Source organism: Lutra lutra, chromosome 1 (genome assembly GCF_902655055.1).
Source record: "Lutra lutra chromosome 1, mLutLut1.2, whole genome shotgun sequence".
Taxonomy (NCBI): Eukaryota; Metazoa; Chordata; class Mammalia; order Carnivora; family Mustelidae; genus Lutra; species Lutra lutra.
This window is the reverse complement of record NC_062278.1, coordinates 197763367-197779498: the sequence shown is the minus strand read 5'-3', so window position 1 is coordinate 197779498 and position 16132 is coordinate 197763367. Positions and strand designations below refer to the sequence as shown.

At 39.9% G+C, this 16132-nt stretch overlaps 1 protein-coding gene across 6 annotated transcripts in view; it reads right to left on the bottom strand.

Annotated features, from left to right (window-relative positions):
- Positions 1–348: 348 nt before the first annotated feature.
- The window catches only part of DNAH12 (dynein axonemal heavy chain 12), a 224768-nt gene continuing 208984 nt past the window's right edge, over positions 349–16132 (bottom strand). For all 6 annotated transcript variants that reach the window (XM_047691438.1, XM_047691441.1, XM_047691430.1 and 3 more), the window contains 8 exons: positions 12984–13217; positions 12530–12718; positions 10635–10738; positions 9291–9495; positions 4289–4426; positions 3751–3842; positions 1971–2038; positions 349–780 (listed from right to left, as the gene is read on the bottom strand). In XM_047691438.1, coding sequence (XP_047547394.1) covers positions 590–780; positions 1971–2038; positions 3751–3842; positions 4289–4426; positions 9291–9495; positions 10635–10738; positions 12530–12718; positions 12984–13217 — 1221 coding nt within the window. In that variant the 3' untranslated portion in view covers positions 349–589. The remainder of the gene's footprint in view (positions 781–1970; positions 2039–3750; positions 3843–4288; positions 4427–9290; positions 9496–10634; positions 10739–12529; positions 12719–12983; positions 13218–16132) is intronic.

Sequence of the window (16132 nt, the reverse complement as noted above, 5' to 3'; positions counted from 1 at the left end):
GCTAATGTTATAAAAGCGTGATGTAAGGGGTTTAGATCTGGGATTGTTTTGATATTTTCCTTATTTAGAATCCCCTCGGGTAGGTGAGTGGAAAGTCAACTATTACTGAAGCTGAAAACATGACTTAACACTTGTGAAAACATATTTTCTGATACTAAGTTTTATGCAGTTAGTCTCCCCAAATCTGTTTTTCACCTACATAGCAAATAAATAGAAGTTCCAAAGGTTTCTCATATGCTTCAAAGAAACATTTCCTTCAGGTTTTCTGGAAGAGCTGTATTCCAGTCAAGCAAGAGTGATACATCAGGGAGGAGGACTGTGAAAAGACCATTTAAAAGAAAGATACATGGGGTGCCTGGGTGGCCCAGTCTGTTATGTATCCAACTCCTGATCAGCTCAGGTCTTGATCTCAGGGTCCTGAGTTCAAGCACTGTGGTGGACTCCACACTCGGCATAGAGCCTACTTCAAAAAAAAAAAAAAAATGACACGAAGATACTTGGTTTTATAATATATGTATTTTGAAGTATGTGAAGAGAACACACATTTTTTTTTAAATGTCTTTCATATATTTTCCTAAGTTTTCCCAATCTAGTTGTCCAACTGACACAGCAAAGCAACCCCACGCTTGATCCAGTGTTGAGTGGGTTGGTCCGTCTTCAACAACATTGCAATAACAAAGTTAGTAGAATGTCCTGTAGTGGAAAGTGTTCCTTTACGTTCACTTGTCTTGTAGAGGGGACAGATGTAGGCATTCGATTTCACAATCTGAGACTTTATAGCTTGGAAAAGAAAGAAATACATTCATTTGGTAAAGGGAAAGCAGTGCCTGGGACTAAAAGAACAACTATTTTAGTACTAAAGCGAAGATCATGATTATAATATTTGAACATTTTGATGTTGCTATTGTTAGTTTACTGTGGGGATATGATTATGGCTGTGGAACAAGACAAGTGATTTCATGTGGTGCGTGATTCTTGGTCTACAGGATAGAAATCGAGAGCTTTCAGGAATCCTGATAACTTAGCAGGCGTGAAAACACTCGGGAGGTCATGGGAGAGGAGGAGAATGTAGGGAAGAAGGAATAAAATACATTATGTAATGAGGCGGGCATAAAAAGAGAGGACACTGCGGCTTAGAGCCCGAATACAAGAAATGCATAAATCAGAAGAAGTGGAAGTTACTGTTTGCTTTCAGCAGCTTATTACTAGGAAAAACTCACTAACTCTTACCTACTCATAGAAAGAACCTACATATTATCCTTGAAAGGCTCGATATGAGATATTAGGAGTCTTTCTAAACTAAGGCTGCATTTCTTGGAGTTATAATTGAACTGCGTTACTAATGAAAATGCTTAATTTGTGAGGTGGTGATTGTGGGTGATTTGGAAATGTTTCCATTGATAGTTAAAGGAGAACAAAAACACTAGAGAAGAAAGTAAAAACGAAGGAGTCTCATTTGTTCAGACTCGGGGAAAAATAAAGGTAGCAGAAGACAGGAAGGAGCAAGTAGCTTTCCCAGGAGAGCAGAGCTGGCCTCCACACCCTGTGCCTTGCAACAGCTGTGCCTTTGGGCACCTGGATGGCTCTGGAGCCTAAGAGTTTCCTGTAGCCAGAAGACTCTAGCCACAAGCTGTGTGTTTCTGAGAGGTGTGCAAAGGCTTTTCAGCATCAAAATATTGATGGGATGCTCCGGACTCTGGAAAAGTAGAAGTGTGGGGGAAGGGCAGAGAAAATGTTGCATTCCATGTGATAAGAGCAAAAAGAGGCAGAATGATATCTCCAGAATAACATGAATTCAACACAAAACAGGGGAACAATATATTTCCAATGTAAACATTCAGTCGCTGTTTATTGTAATTAAACAATGTTTTAATAGGTTTGAACAAAGACTTAATTGGGGGAGCCGTTAAAAATATCTATGATTACCCTTCTCTAAACCTCTTAAGAAACTTTATTAGAGGTAGACTTACTTGGTTTTATCCATATGATGGGCATCATGTCAAATAGAAGTTTGGGACGTTGTTCGGCAAGCAATCCACTGAGAGGAGAAATAAACATATTTATTAGAAGTAAGATGAAATTTGCTTCTAGAAACTGCTATTTAGATATTGGCTTTTAATACAAGAGAGGATCAGAAATACTCAGAGAAAGGAATAGAAAACAAAACAAAACACAGCCAAGGAAGAGACAATGAATAATTAAAAGAAACAAAAGATAACTATGGCAAGGCAGTGTGTGCGAACAGTGGACAAATATCAATTCCTGCCACTTTTTAAAAAATATTTTATTTAGTTATTTATTTTAGATAGAGCACAAGCAGGGGGAAGGGCAGAGGGAACGGGAGAAACAGTCTCCCCACTGGGCAGGGAGCCCAACTCGGGGCTCAGTCCTAGGACCCTGGGATCATGACCTAACCCAAAGGTAGATGCTTAACCAACTGAGCCGCCTAGGGAACCTTCCACTTTTTAAGCACAATCCATGAGGTCAACACTATTGTATCACATTTGGTCCCCACTGTGACCTTGTCCCCATTCCTGTTCCACTAATGAAAAGTGGAAGCTCAGAGAGATTGAGTAGTTTTCTCACAGTAACACAGACCTTAAGTGCCAGAGTCAGAATTCAAATGTACATCTGCCTATCTAGAAAATATGGTTTCTTTTCCCTTTGCTACATTGTCTATTTGTTCGAAAAAAGGAGGGAAGGAGGAAGGTAAGGAAGGAAGAGGGAAGGAAAGAAAGAGGGGAGGAGGAGAGGAAGGGAAGGAGGGAGGAAGAAGGAAGAAAATGATGAATGAATACATATTTTAGGAAAGGTAAGTTAACACAAATGTCAGTAGCGTGAAAAAGAAAAGAGACAGAAATAACCACAGGAACTAGGTGCAGTAAGTCTCCTCTTCACCCTGTCTTGGAATGATCTCTCTAGAGCCTCCATCTTGCTGCCTTCAAGTGATTCTCTGGGCTTCAGCCTTTAACCCTCCTTTGAGAGCAAAGCCTAACCCTGACCTTGGAAATAGAGGATTGTGCTTATTAATGGACTGATAAAGAGCAGGGTTTCAAGGGAAATAATCTCTCCCCTTCCCTCTTAGCCCTATGTACATTTTTAAAAATTTATATATTATTTGAGAGAAAGCTTATGCAAGCATGAACTGGAGAGGCAGAAGGAGAAAGAGACAATCTCAAGCAGACTCCCAACTCAGGGCTTGATCCCACCACTCTGAGATCACGACCTGAGCCAAAGCCGAGAGTCTGCTGCATAAGTGACTGTGCCGCCCAAGTGCCCCTTCCCTGCATATGTTAAACAAGAATAGCAATGCTCAGTTTCCCAAGCTGGAAATTCAGTGTTGATTTTAAATATTTATTTATTATGTCATCAAAATCTAAGAGAAAGTTTTCCATTCACCAACAGAAATGGGAAGTTTACTATAACCATAAAATCTTTGAAAGTGAGGCACTCCTGCCTGTTATAAGACAGAAGGTAACAGTCCTAAAACAGAAGAAGAAAATAATTTCAGCTAAATTTTCTACTAGTTAGACCATTGAAATATTAACTAAAAATTCTTCAGGACCTAAAAATACTTATCAATTGCTCCAGCCTGAGTAATGATTTATGGCAAGGATTCTGTTATTTTTTACTGCTTGCCATATTCCCTCGAAGAGGCCCTTGATGGGGTGGGAGGGAGGGAGGCAGCCGATGCTGTATTTTACTCATTTAGCTACAACTAAAGATGTCTCTGCCGCTGAGAGCCCTGACCTTGTTCTGTCCCAGCGTGCTCCGTCGAGATATAATCCGTGGATGTACACGCCGTCTTCAGGGGCCGTCTCAGATGTATCTGAAGGAATAACCTGAAGGGAGAGGCCCACACTTGTAATGGTCTCTTTCCCAGACAACTTTGTCTCATAAGGAAAACATCTGCTCAATTTCCAGAACGTATTCAGGGAAACTCCACTCTATAATGGCTTATATAAAATTTTCGGTAAAAGTGCAAATATAAAAATGTATAATATAGTTCTTTTTAAAGCATTCTATTGGGTTTTACTGTATCTTATATTAATTTTTGTTAAAACAGATGAGGAGCATTAGAGTATTTGAGTGGAAAATTGAAATATAGAAAAGTCCTATCAGACACAGCAAGACAAGTATCATCTACTTTCTTCATGAAACACAAAGAATGGAAAGAAGTCAAATAGTCTATAATGGACCATAAAGATAAGAATTCTGTATCTCTTCCTTGCTTAAATACATGATTTTGATATAATAATAGACTGTGGAGTTCAGGGGGTTACTGTACCTCAAATTCATATCCTAGTAAATCAATAGGGATGGTGTATTTTCTGGCATAATTCTGCATAGCTCCAGTAAGGAAGGCTTGGGTGAAAAAGAATCCTGAGAGCCAGAACACATTAGGTTTTCCTGAATTATGCCAGTCCTGTAAAGGGCAAACAAAAATACATTATGTTCATTTTCCAACTCACACAGCTTCACTTCATAGACAATTCCCGATTCTGGTTTTTGTGCTGCCCACACTTTCCATCACAGGACTCTCTTCCCTGACACACAAAACATACAACCTTGGCCTTCTACTTCTTTGCCTTTATAGTTACTCTTCTTGGAAAGTTCAAACTAATTTTAACATTAAACTGAATAAAACAAAGTTTGAAAGATTCACATCTTCTGCAAAGAGCCAAAGGTAAATTATTTGGAAATTTTTATATTACTTAATCCCACTCAAAAGCCATTACCTTCAGCCATCTTACACATCATAGCACAGAGCCCCTGTGTGTTGATTCCAGCTCCTCAAACCTCTCAACTCCCATTGCCCCCTCCAGAGATCCACGTCTTCTTTCTGTACTGATGTGTCCGTCTTCTCACATCTTCCCTCTCTCTTCAGTACATCTACAGTCATGTTTGCAGAGTCAACGGCACCATGCATGGCTCGGACTGGGTTTAGCACCTTGCATAGTTCTTTAGAGATCAACTACTACTCTCCAAACTAAAGTCTCAGCACCTTAGTCTCCTGTTTGAGAGACCTCACAATCTCGCCTCAAATTGTATTTCCAGCTTGGTCCCTTTTATTAATTCCCCTTCAAGCATCTGGCATTCTAATCTGACTATTTGCTGGTCTCTTCTCTGCATTGGATAGACATCTGCTGTATTTTCGGCTTATCTTCAAGTGACACTACTCTTAACACCCCGATGGAGGCTTTCCACACTCTCAACTCAAGCACTTCTGGTGCTCCACCTCCTGGGGTGGGCGCGTGATTCAGGCCGGCCGAGGATACCTGCAGTCGTCGTGATGGATTCAGGAATGGACACGTGACCCAGTCAAAGCCAGAGATGCAGAGACTCTTGCTGGGATTTTTGGGGGAAAGGCGCTCAGCTCCTTGAAACCGCGTCGATGTGGGGCCAGAGTTGCTGCTCTTTTGCTACCATCAGACAAGAACCTCCCTAGGGATGGAGTCAAGCCTCCAAGAAGTGGAGCAGGAGACAGTGTGCAAGAATCCAGGGCCAGGGAGCCATTCTGCACCCCAGGTCAGCCTGATGCCCTGGGTTTTCCAATCACTGAGGCAATAAACTTTGTGTTTATGTCAGAATTTTTACAGCAGAATCAGTCTTAAATGCGATAGTGCCTTTCATCACACAGCTATCTCTAAGTCCTTTTCCATTTCCCCCAGTGTCCAAAACCTCTTATCCTTTAGACCCAGCTCAAAGGCTTCCTCATCCAATAAACAAGCTGTCTGCTTTCCTGGGCTAGAAGAACTCTTTCCCTTCTTCAAATTCCCAGAACATTTTACGAGTTGATCTTTTATGATGCATCCCCTAGTCTACTGAATTTGTCTTTTCTTAGATACATAAGCTCATCCCCTTGTAGGCTATTGGCAACTCGAAGGCAGGGCTCATGTGGTCTTCACCCTTTTATTTCACAGAGGATACAACAAGATGTTTTGGACAAAGCCGGGGGGAGGAGGTGTCGCAGTTCCTATTGGTTGAATGAACAGATGAATCAATAAAATGAACTCTGTCTCTGAGTGAGCAGTGCACTGTGGGAAGAAGCCAGCTTTGCTTCCTGGGAAGAAGAGACAAGACTGGTGCTAGAGATGTCGCAACAGTACAAGTTATCAAATCAAGAAGAGGTGGGAGGGGTGCCTAGGTGGCTCAGCAGGTTAAGCACTGGACTCTTGATTTCTACTTGGGTCGTGATCTCAGGATTGTGAGTTTGAACCTGGCGTTGGTCGGGGAGCACACAGCAAGGCATCTGCCTGAGAGTCTTTCCCTCTTGCCCTGCCACCTGTCTCTCTCAAATAAATAAATAAATCTTAAAAATAAAGCATAAAAAAGAAGAGGTAGAGAAAGAAATGGAGCTTGACAAGGACACAAGCCAGGCAGAACCAGCACCAGGAACAAAAAAGCTGTTAGAGCCCAGAAGGCAAGGGTATAGAAAATTCCCCTGCTCACTCCAGGGCTTTGTTTAGCCAAGAATGTCACAGGTATCTGGGTCAGCGACTTGTATAGGGTTTCTGAGTTAGCAACCATTTACTTAGTGCGTGCCAGGCACTGTGCTAAGCACTTTACATGCATTACCTTATTTGGCTCACAAAATAACTCAGTGAGTTATTCCTCCCACTTTACAGATGAGGAGACTGGAGGGCAGAAAGATAAGTAACATCTTGCTCAAAGTCACACAGATACTAAGTGTCAGATAACTAGGATGAATGATGAGACAGAAAAGAAGAAAAAAGAGAAAACTCTGGACAACTCATTTGCTTAACGTGTTAACTCTAAAATGCATTGGGAGGTGAAGTCAAGAGTCCAGGAGAAAAAAAGGAGAAGGGAAAACCATACAGCTTCCCTAAGGGTAAGAGGACAATGGGGGAGAGATCCATTCAGAGGAAGGTGTGTGGCGAAAGGTGTGCCCAATAATGAGTGAGATCTTTCTTACTCATTTGAATGGAATGATTCCAAGGGGGAAATTCAAATTTCAGAGAGTAGGGAGTTTGACATGAAGTTTTTATTAACAACAACAAAAGAAATTTGTCCTGGAGCTTCTCCCTGTTGGCACCATGCCAGGACCCCTCTAAAAGACCAAAGTAATGACTCTTTGAGGTCCTTTAGGAAGGAAGCAATATATGGGAAATGGAAAGCAGTTCCAATAGGTTTCAGAAAAGCTTGGGAAATGAACTAAAGTGTTAAAAAAAAAAAAAAAAGGAAGATTGTGGCAAGGGGAGGATGCGATTAACCACATGTCAAATGCTTTTGGTAAGGGATGGGAAGAGGCCGGTACACACAGGAGGAACTCAGAAGGCAGCTGTAAATGTGGCTAGGACTTGGCCTGATACATACAGCTTCACTTATCCAGTCAGCAAAGATGAAAAGGGTTAATTCTGAGAAACAGGCACTCATATTCACTGTCATCGGGGATACAATTAAATAATTTTTCTGGAGGCTGACTAGGCAATGTCTATCAAAATCCCTAAAAATAGCCAAATGGAATTGATGAAAGCACTAGAAGAAGAAGGATCCACTGACCAACGGGAATTTTTCTAGAAAACACAAGGGTGGTTTTACACTTGGAAACCTAGTGACATAATCCAATGCAATAACAAGCTGAAGAAGGAAAAAAGTCACCTCATCGGCAATAAATGCTGCAAAGGCATTTGATAAAGTTCAACAAGTTATGATGTTACAAAAGAATAGTCCACTTTTGCTGAGTTCTTACCACACACCATCAGACTGTTGCCTTATGAGATAAAATTGACTGTTTTATGGAGGAGACAACTGTTAAGTGGCAACTCTCCTACAGCCTGAACACTGAAAACTGCTGTTTCCTAGATGGGTTTTTTTTTTTTTTTTGGTCTGTTAAATGTAAAATCTACACAAAAAGCTCCTATAAATTTATTTTTCAGAAACAGCCTTGAGGAAAAATGGGCTGAGGAGATGAAGAGGCAATTCACAGGAGAAATACAAATGGCAAGCATGTATACTAGAAGAACAAGCCCACTAACTAATTAAAAAAAAAATGGGGCGCCTGGGTGGCTCAGTTGGTTAAGCATCCAACTCTTGATTTCAGCTCAGGTCATGATCTCAGGGTCATGGGATCGAGCCCAGCGATGGGCTCCACACTCAGCATGGAGTCGGCTTGGGATTCTCTCTCTCTGCCCCTCCCCCACATAGGCATGCATGTTCCCGTGCTTGCTCGCTCTCAAAACACAAAACAAAACAGACTGAAACAATAAGATACTGTTCATCTTCATAAGCACTGGCTGTTTTATGATTAGCTTCCACAGTGAAACAAATAAAGCTCTACTGTAATAGAAAGGCAACTGAATCATATACCTAATATGAATTTTCAGGAAGTATTCTGGGGGCTCTCCACACTTCTTAGCCCCACATAAACAGTAATCATACAATGCGGGCAAGTCGAGTTGCTGGAGAAGAGAGATAGTGCCCTGAACATCCTTTATGTGTGTGTTTGGGATTGGAGGGGGGAGGTGGAGATTTCAAAGCACTCAACTTTTTCCTTTTATGAGTTAGGGGATAAGAAGCAATGATTTTAAGACAATGGCCAATTATTGGTGAATCCAAATCTTGAGTTCTTCTTGTGATTTACCACCAGTATTAAAATCACGAGACCAAGTATGTGGTCTCAGAGAGACACAAACCTAGAATCTTAAAAAAATATAAATGTCACATATTACTTGGACTTGGGTAAAATAAAATTTTAACTTTCTACTCAGTACTTTGAAGTATGTGTTATTTTCAATATATTTTCTTTTATTTATTTATTTATTTTAATATTTATTTATTTGACAGACAGAGGTCACATGTAGGTAGAGAGGCAGGCAGAGAGAGAAAAGGAAGCAGGCTCCCTGCTAAGCAGAAAGCCCTAATGTGGGGCTCGATCCCAGGACCCTAAGATCATGACCTGAGCCAAAGGCAGAGGCTTAACCCACTGAGCCACCCAGGTGCCCCTTCTTTTCTTTAAAAAAAAAAAAATTATTTATGTATTTGAGAGAGAGAACACAAGTAGGAGGAGGGGCAGAGGGAGAAGCAGAAGCAGGCTCCCTGCTGAGCAGAATGACCTGAGCTGAAGGCAGACACTTAACTGACTGAGCCACCCAGATGCCCCTATTTTCAATATTCTAAATGTTTGGTTAGATTACCATGAAACTGCTAACCACACTGCTCAACTCAGAGACATTCAAGTGATCGGAGCATTTCTAATCTCTCTCCAGTCAACCAAAAAATAAAATTATATGTATGTATATATATAAATAAAACATATAATCTTTTACCTGCAAAAATTTCAACCGGGCTAGAAAATCTGTGATATAACTTGCTAGGGGTTTAAGACTTGGGTATGATCGTCTGGCCCATATTTCTGGAACCTTTCCAACAAGCAAACTGCCAGAGAGTGCCTCCAGTGCAGAATCCATTACAACCACTCCCTTAATAGCTTTTTCAAGGTCCTGTAGAGTGTTGCGTATAGTTTTAATTAAACTGCAAAGAAAGAAATTAAGTCATCAATGTACATGTGAGGTTAAATACCAATGTCTGTCTTTCAGAAGAAACAGCAGAAATCTCATTCACAGCTTTATGGGAGTGTTTCCCCAAATGGAGTCATCTCCCACTTGGTAAGGGAAGGTACTTTTAGGTGATACTTGGATAAACATTTTTCATTTTAATCATTACATAATATAGAAAATAATATATCAACGTTGCTACTTCCTGGGTGTTATTGCTTAACACCAGGCTAATTTAAGCAGAGAATGATTTTAGGGAAAATGTCAGGTAAATACCATTAAAAGGTAAAATGCAAATATAAAAAAAGTTATGAAGGTGTAATGCAAAGGCTGAAACTTGCAAAATAATTCCTTAAAGCATAAACCATAAATTCATGGATATATTTGCAAATACTTTGCTTCCCATGTAGGCCCAAACTGCTAAGAACACCATAAATAGACCTGAGCTGAGGGTTTTAGGCTAGAAATCTAGGCAACTGAGAGACTGAGAGACAGTATGTTATTACATATAAATACATATGGTCTTTGTATAAAAAATGCTGAATTAAGGCATCACAGTGTTTTGGTATATTTTTAAGTGTCGACAAGTCCAGAAACCCAAATAAACTTGAAAACACCTTAGAAAATTCATAATTCATTCAAAACAATTTCTCTATATCTTAAGCCGATATTGAATAGTAGAAAATTCAATTAAAATATTCAAAGCAAATACTTTGTTCACTGTCATGGGGTATGTAATCGACCTAGGTGGGACTCAGGAAGGAAAGAGAAGTGTATATGCATCAAGTGGCAGAAAAATGACAACAGACTTGTCATTGGCTCATTTGGTCTTTAGTTCCTGGGGCGAATAACAACAGGTGGGTGAGAATTACGACTAATGAATATTTTCACCAGTAAAAACAGATCTCATTTCCACCATCATTTTTGCATTCTAAAAGGTACCTTCACTGCTGGGGCAGAACACCATACAACTTTAGAGCGTGCAGGTGGATCCTAAGGAAATGACAGGTTTTGATAATTTTTTCTAAAAATTATAATTCAAACCAGTGTGCTTTTTTTTTTTTTAATCAACTTTGATTGGTTGTTTTCTGAACCACTGGGGAGATAGATCCTTACTTGTTAAATCTTTCCATTTCTTGTACTAACACGGTATTCATGCTCTCTTCGTATCTCACAGGAAACTTCAGTAGTGCTAATTCAATGTCAAAATCACTTGGTAGCTAAGAAAATAGATTTTGAAGATCACGTATTACCTTCAGAAAGGATAATTCGTTTCATTCAGCTATCACGTCACTGGTAGCTAACCCCAGGCAGTTACTACGGACTCGGCATTGTGCTGCTTTCCGTACATTACTGCATGTAATCCTTACCATGCACTCTCAGGGGGCTGTTGTCATCTCCATTTTACAGACGAGGCTATTCAAGTACAGTTGACCCTTGAACAACACAGGGATTAGGGCACCGACCCCCCGACCCCGCATAGTTAAAAATCCAGGTATAACTTCAACTCTCCAAAAACTTAACTATTAATAACCTACAATTGACCAGAATCCTTGCCAATAACATAAACTGTTGATTAACACATATTTTGTAGATCATATGTATTACATACTATATTCTTACAATATAGTAAACTAGGGAAAATAAAATGTGATTAAGAAAATCTTAGGGAAGAGAAGATATGTTTATAGTACTGTGCTGTATTTATCAAAAAAATTCACATATGACTGGATCTGTGGAGTTCAAACCTTTGTTGTTCAGGGTCAGCTCTACAGAGAGGTTGAGTGACTGCCCAGGGCACACAGCCAAAAGATGATCTGTTTAAATCCACAGGTCTCTAACTGCAAAGCCCATGCTCTTTGCTACATGCTATCGCACTTTGCAGAAGGTAGTATTTCTGAAACGTTGTATAATTACCTTTTGTAAGCTGAATCTTATTTCTCACTGATAAAACCGATTTGCCATTTCCTGTTTTATATTTATTTCCAATCAATTATCAACTGGCTCCCAATAGCTTAGCTTATCCCACTTTCAAATAATTAATGTGTGTGTGACTACAGCAAGGGTCCAAGGAACAGGGAGAGAGAAGGTGTCAAGTGTCTGCTTTCTCTGAAGCACCTGTGAGATGCTTGAGAAGTGAAGGGAACTTTGGGACTGATAATCAAGCCTCAAGACCTTGGAATTCACACTCCTAAAAGGCAAAGAAGCTTCCCAGTCAGGGAGGTCCAGATAATGGTCCCTGAGTGGAGCAAAAGAATTATTGTAAAGTCACAAGGCAAGGCCACCAAGGCAGAGGAGAGGAGTGTTGCTGTCTGTGGGCTTTCCAGGCAGGTAGACCACAGGTCAGGCTCTGCTCTATCAGAACACCTGACACTGAAATATGGCGGTAATTACAGCATTTACCCTGGAGGGTAACTGTGAAGATCCACGCTGGTGACCATAATCTTTTTAAAGTTCCCTTAGTATTTCCTTATTGAATATAAGACACAGAAAAAAAGTGAGAAAAGAGTATCATTTCACTTTACCTGGAGGCTAAGTATTTTGAGCTATAGTATGAAGGAAAACAAAAAAGCTGTAGTTACTAATTTAGTGCTGATCTTACTCCCTTGCCCCCTCCCTAAGGTATAGATTAAAGTTGATTAAAAACCATTCACCCCTTGAACCAGCAAGTTCAGACCACTTCCTCCAGTTTTTATAAAGCAGATCCATTATCTTTGCTTGGAAATGATAATAAGTCACATGTTCATTAGCTCATCCACAACTGTAGTTACTAGGAACTTACACTGTGCCAGGCAACACGCAGAGCTCTTTAATTCATGACCTCTTAAATGTTCACAAGAACCTTATACGGTTAGTACTATGATCACCACTTTACAGATTTGGGAACTAAGACTCAGAAAGGCTCAGTTTCTCACATAAGGTACTAATGCTGCTAAATGGAATCTTCAGATTGTCATTTCAGTACCATTTTAATTTATAGGATAAGCAACATATTTTAAACTAAACATCACCTTCTTGAGAATATCTTTGGTGATTTCTAGTAGAATCTGGTCAGCACTCCCTGAGGATCCTGTTTGTTTGGAGCCTCCCTGGGTGAGGAGCAAGGATTCAAAGAGGACTTTGGTTTGTTGCAGATCTTTGGAAATATCAACATTTTCATGTAATCCAAATATCTCAGGGTGTTGAGTGAATGGAAGATTCTGCCGGGAAACAGATGAAGCAAGCATCACATTTCCACCAGCTACATTAATTCATAAGGTGTAAACGCATGCAGACCTAAAAGGGTTAAAAATCACCTACACATTAAGCACCCAGGAACCAAACTCTTCCAGTTTTCAGTAATGGCCAGAAACAAAAGATACTGAAAGTTGACTGAAGCCATACTACTTGTCTAGCCCTCTACATTATTTGCTTTCAGAAAATTTAGAATTACTGAAAATTGCTATTTTCAGTGGCATCAGTTACCTTAATGAATTCAGTGTACTCATCGTAGGTGCCTTTAGGAGGTGCAACATAGTTTCCACTGGGAGAAAACTTGTAATGAGGGTTTTCAATGATTTGTGGGTTATAAAAGTCAGCCAGCATGGTTAAGAGGAGACGTCTGTCCCAATCATCTGTCACCCTTCCACCATAATTACATTCCCCAGTCAGGTAGGAGATAGCTTCAAATGGAACAGTATTATATTCATTTATAAATAACTGAAACAAAGGAAAAATAAAATGAGAAAAACCTTAACATTTTTCACTTCATTTCCATTTTAAAATGACATTAAATACCTGTCTATCTGTCAATCATCTATCTATATGCACAGAAGTGGGGCTGAAAAACTATCATCACAACTTACATTTGGAAGGCTACAATTATTAGTGTTTACTTAATTTTTTTTTTTTTTTTTTTTTTTTTTTTTTTTTTTTTTTTTGAGAGAGAGAAAGAGTGAGAATGGGGAGGGGGGCTAAGGGAAAGAGAATCTCAACCAGGCTCCTTGCACAGCTCAAAGCCCAAAGCCCACATGGGACTCAATCTCACAACCCTGAGATCACGCCCTGAGCCCAAGTCAAGAGTCAGATGCTTAACCAAATGATTGAGCCACCCAGGTGCCCCATTAGTGTTTATTTTATTTTTATTTTAAATTATTTTGCTTATCTGCATCTTCCAATTTTAGGGTGGGGGGAAATAAACATGCATTGTTTCTGTAACAAGAAAAACATTTAACAAAAAAAGATGACAAGAAAATTACCAAGTCCTTTTCATATGAATTTGAATAAACCTTGTTTTAGGGAACTGGCTGTTAATTGGGGCAATTTTGTCCCCTAGGGGACCTTTGGCACTATCTGGGGACATTTTAGATCGGTGGTTGGGGGGTGCTACTGCCATCTAGTGGCAGAAGTGTAGGATGCTGCTAAATACTACACAGGCCAGCCCAAAACAAGGAGCTATCTGACCCCAAATGCCAATAGCGCCCAGGCTGAGAACCTGGTGCCTGACTTAGGGCACTGTCATTAAATGTCATTAAATGTGATTAAAACAAAGTAATCCCAAATTTTAGTGCCAAATCCTGGTTCACACAATATGACACCACTTACAATAGTAATAAAAACAACTATTTGCATAGATTTTACATTATCTTACTCATCTCCCAATAACTGTATCAAATAGGAAGCAGAGTCTGGGAAATGTGAAATGATATGAAAGCCTGAATTTATTTCTTCCAGTTCCAGATCCTTTACTTTTTTCCCATAGACAGGAACTTTTGGTATATATATATTGGGATGGTATAAGTTACCAGATGAGAACTTTTCCTGCCACTGAAAATTACCTAAGAGTGCAGGAATTATAACAGAACTGATGCATAGTTAAGAAAAAATATTTCCAAGTTAAAAGAAGGTATCATTCTTTGAGATTCCCATGTTTTCAGGAGGAAGAGAAGTATCAAGAGATATGAACAGGAGACACAGGGAAGTTGTCTTTGTGGCAGGATAAGTTATTTGTGAAAGAGGTAAGTTTCTCCCTTTCTTATTTTTGGGGGAGGGAAAGGTAGGTTTAACTGGGTTTCCCCCCTTTCCTGAAACCAAAGGAAGAGATCCCAAGAGAAATTCATGTTAAAATTGTGGCATATGCAAGACACAGAGACTAATATTTCATTCCTTGGTTGTGAACTTAACCCTAAGTGTGCTGATCTGCCTCTGTGGAGACAAGAGGTAGCCGGCTGATAGGACCAGGTGAAGATGATTTGAAAACTGACCCCCTTCTCGAGTACCCAGTTCTTGGCGATAAAAAAGAGGATTTAGTCTATGCCTGTCAGCTCCAATGTTGGGGCTGGGAGGGCTGAAGACGCCAGAGGCTGCAGGCTGGGACCTGGCCAGAAGGTGAAGAATTCTCAGTTGACCGGTTATCTCCAGTAGGATGGTATCAGCAAAGTGTTCTCCAAGCTTAGGCTGTATCAGTTAAATTGTTCTTTAAGAAAAATGTTTAAGATCAATGTCATTTTGTCATGTAATTATAATTCTATAAGGACCAATTTCATCAGTTGCCCAGGGATTTTCAAATTGACAGATTTGTTCTAATTCAGGTTTCTGCCTTGCTTAGAGGAAATAAAAAGAGTTGATAATATACCAAGAGTTTCTATAAAAATTATCAGTTATGGTATAAACATGAGTAAATATTCATAGCCCTATAAAGCCCCACCTGAGTGAAATCTAACAGCACACAATGGGTCCCATTTCCCTTTATGAGGCCCCATGTCACAAAAGCTCTTGTCACAGCAAAGAAGCAGAAATATATTAATACTCTGTGGTTGTCCAGCTGGATTACTATATTTGGTAAAAATAGGACAGAAATAATGGGAAAGGTATTGGAGTTGGACAGACTGGAGTTCAAATCCTACCTCAGTGGGCAAGCTCACTTCTTATAGCTTTGGTTTTCTCAAAAATAGGGATAATACCAACGTTATAGGGTTGCTGCAAAGACTAGAATTAATGAAGTAATGTGCCTAGTTCAAAGTCTAAGTAGGAATTTATAGCGGATATATTTTTTTTCTGGGGGGCTGCTGACTGTCTTTGTGAGTCTATAGAAACTAGAAAACCAAACACTCACTTCCCAGCCTCCTTTATAATTATGGCTTAGACCCATGAGCTAGACTTTGAACTGGGGTGCAATGCACAAAAAAGCAGGAATAGAAAAGAATCTTTTTTGATGACCTCAAGGGCCTGCCCTAGACCAGAATCTATGTGGCAGCTATGTGAGCTGTGGTGTCAAATATCCAACCAGGGTTGAGGACCTGCTCTTACCATGACATGGTGAGTTCTAGATATGACTCCAGATGCCTTGGCTCTCTAGCCATCTTGGGAATTCTATGATCTACCCAAATACTCTTTCAGTAAATTCCTTTTTTTACTTAAAGTAGGCAGCCTATTTCTTTTGACTGATAGAGCTAAACTGTAGCTTTGGCTGAGCAGAGGAAGAGAGTATAGTGAGGACCCATATAAAGCCAACACTTGAGGAGGGCATTGCAAAAGGACAGAAAGAACCCGGGTCCTTGACGGAAACACTTGCTCAGTCACCCAACTCTAGAGCCTGTCCTTTCTTTGTACTACTTTTTTTTATGTGAGACCAT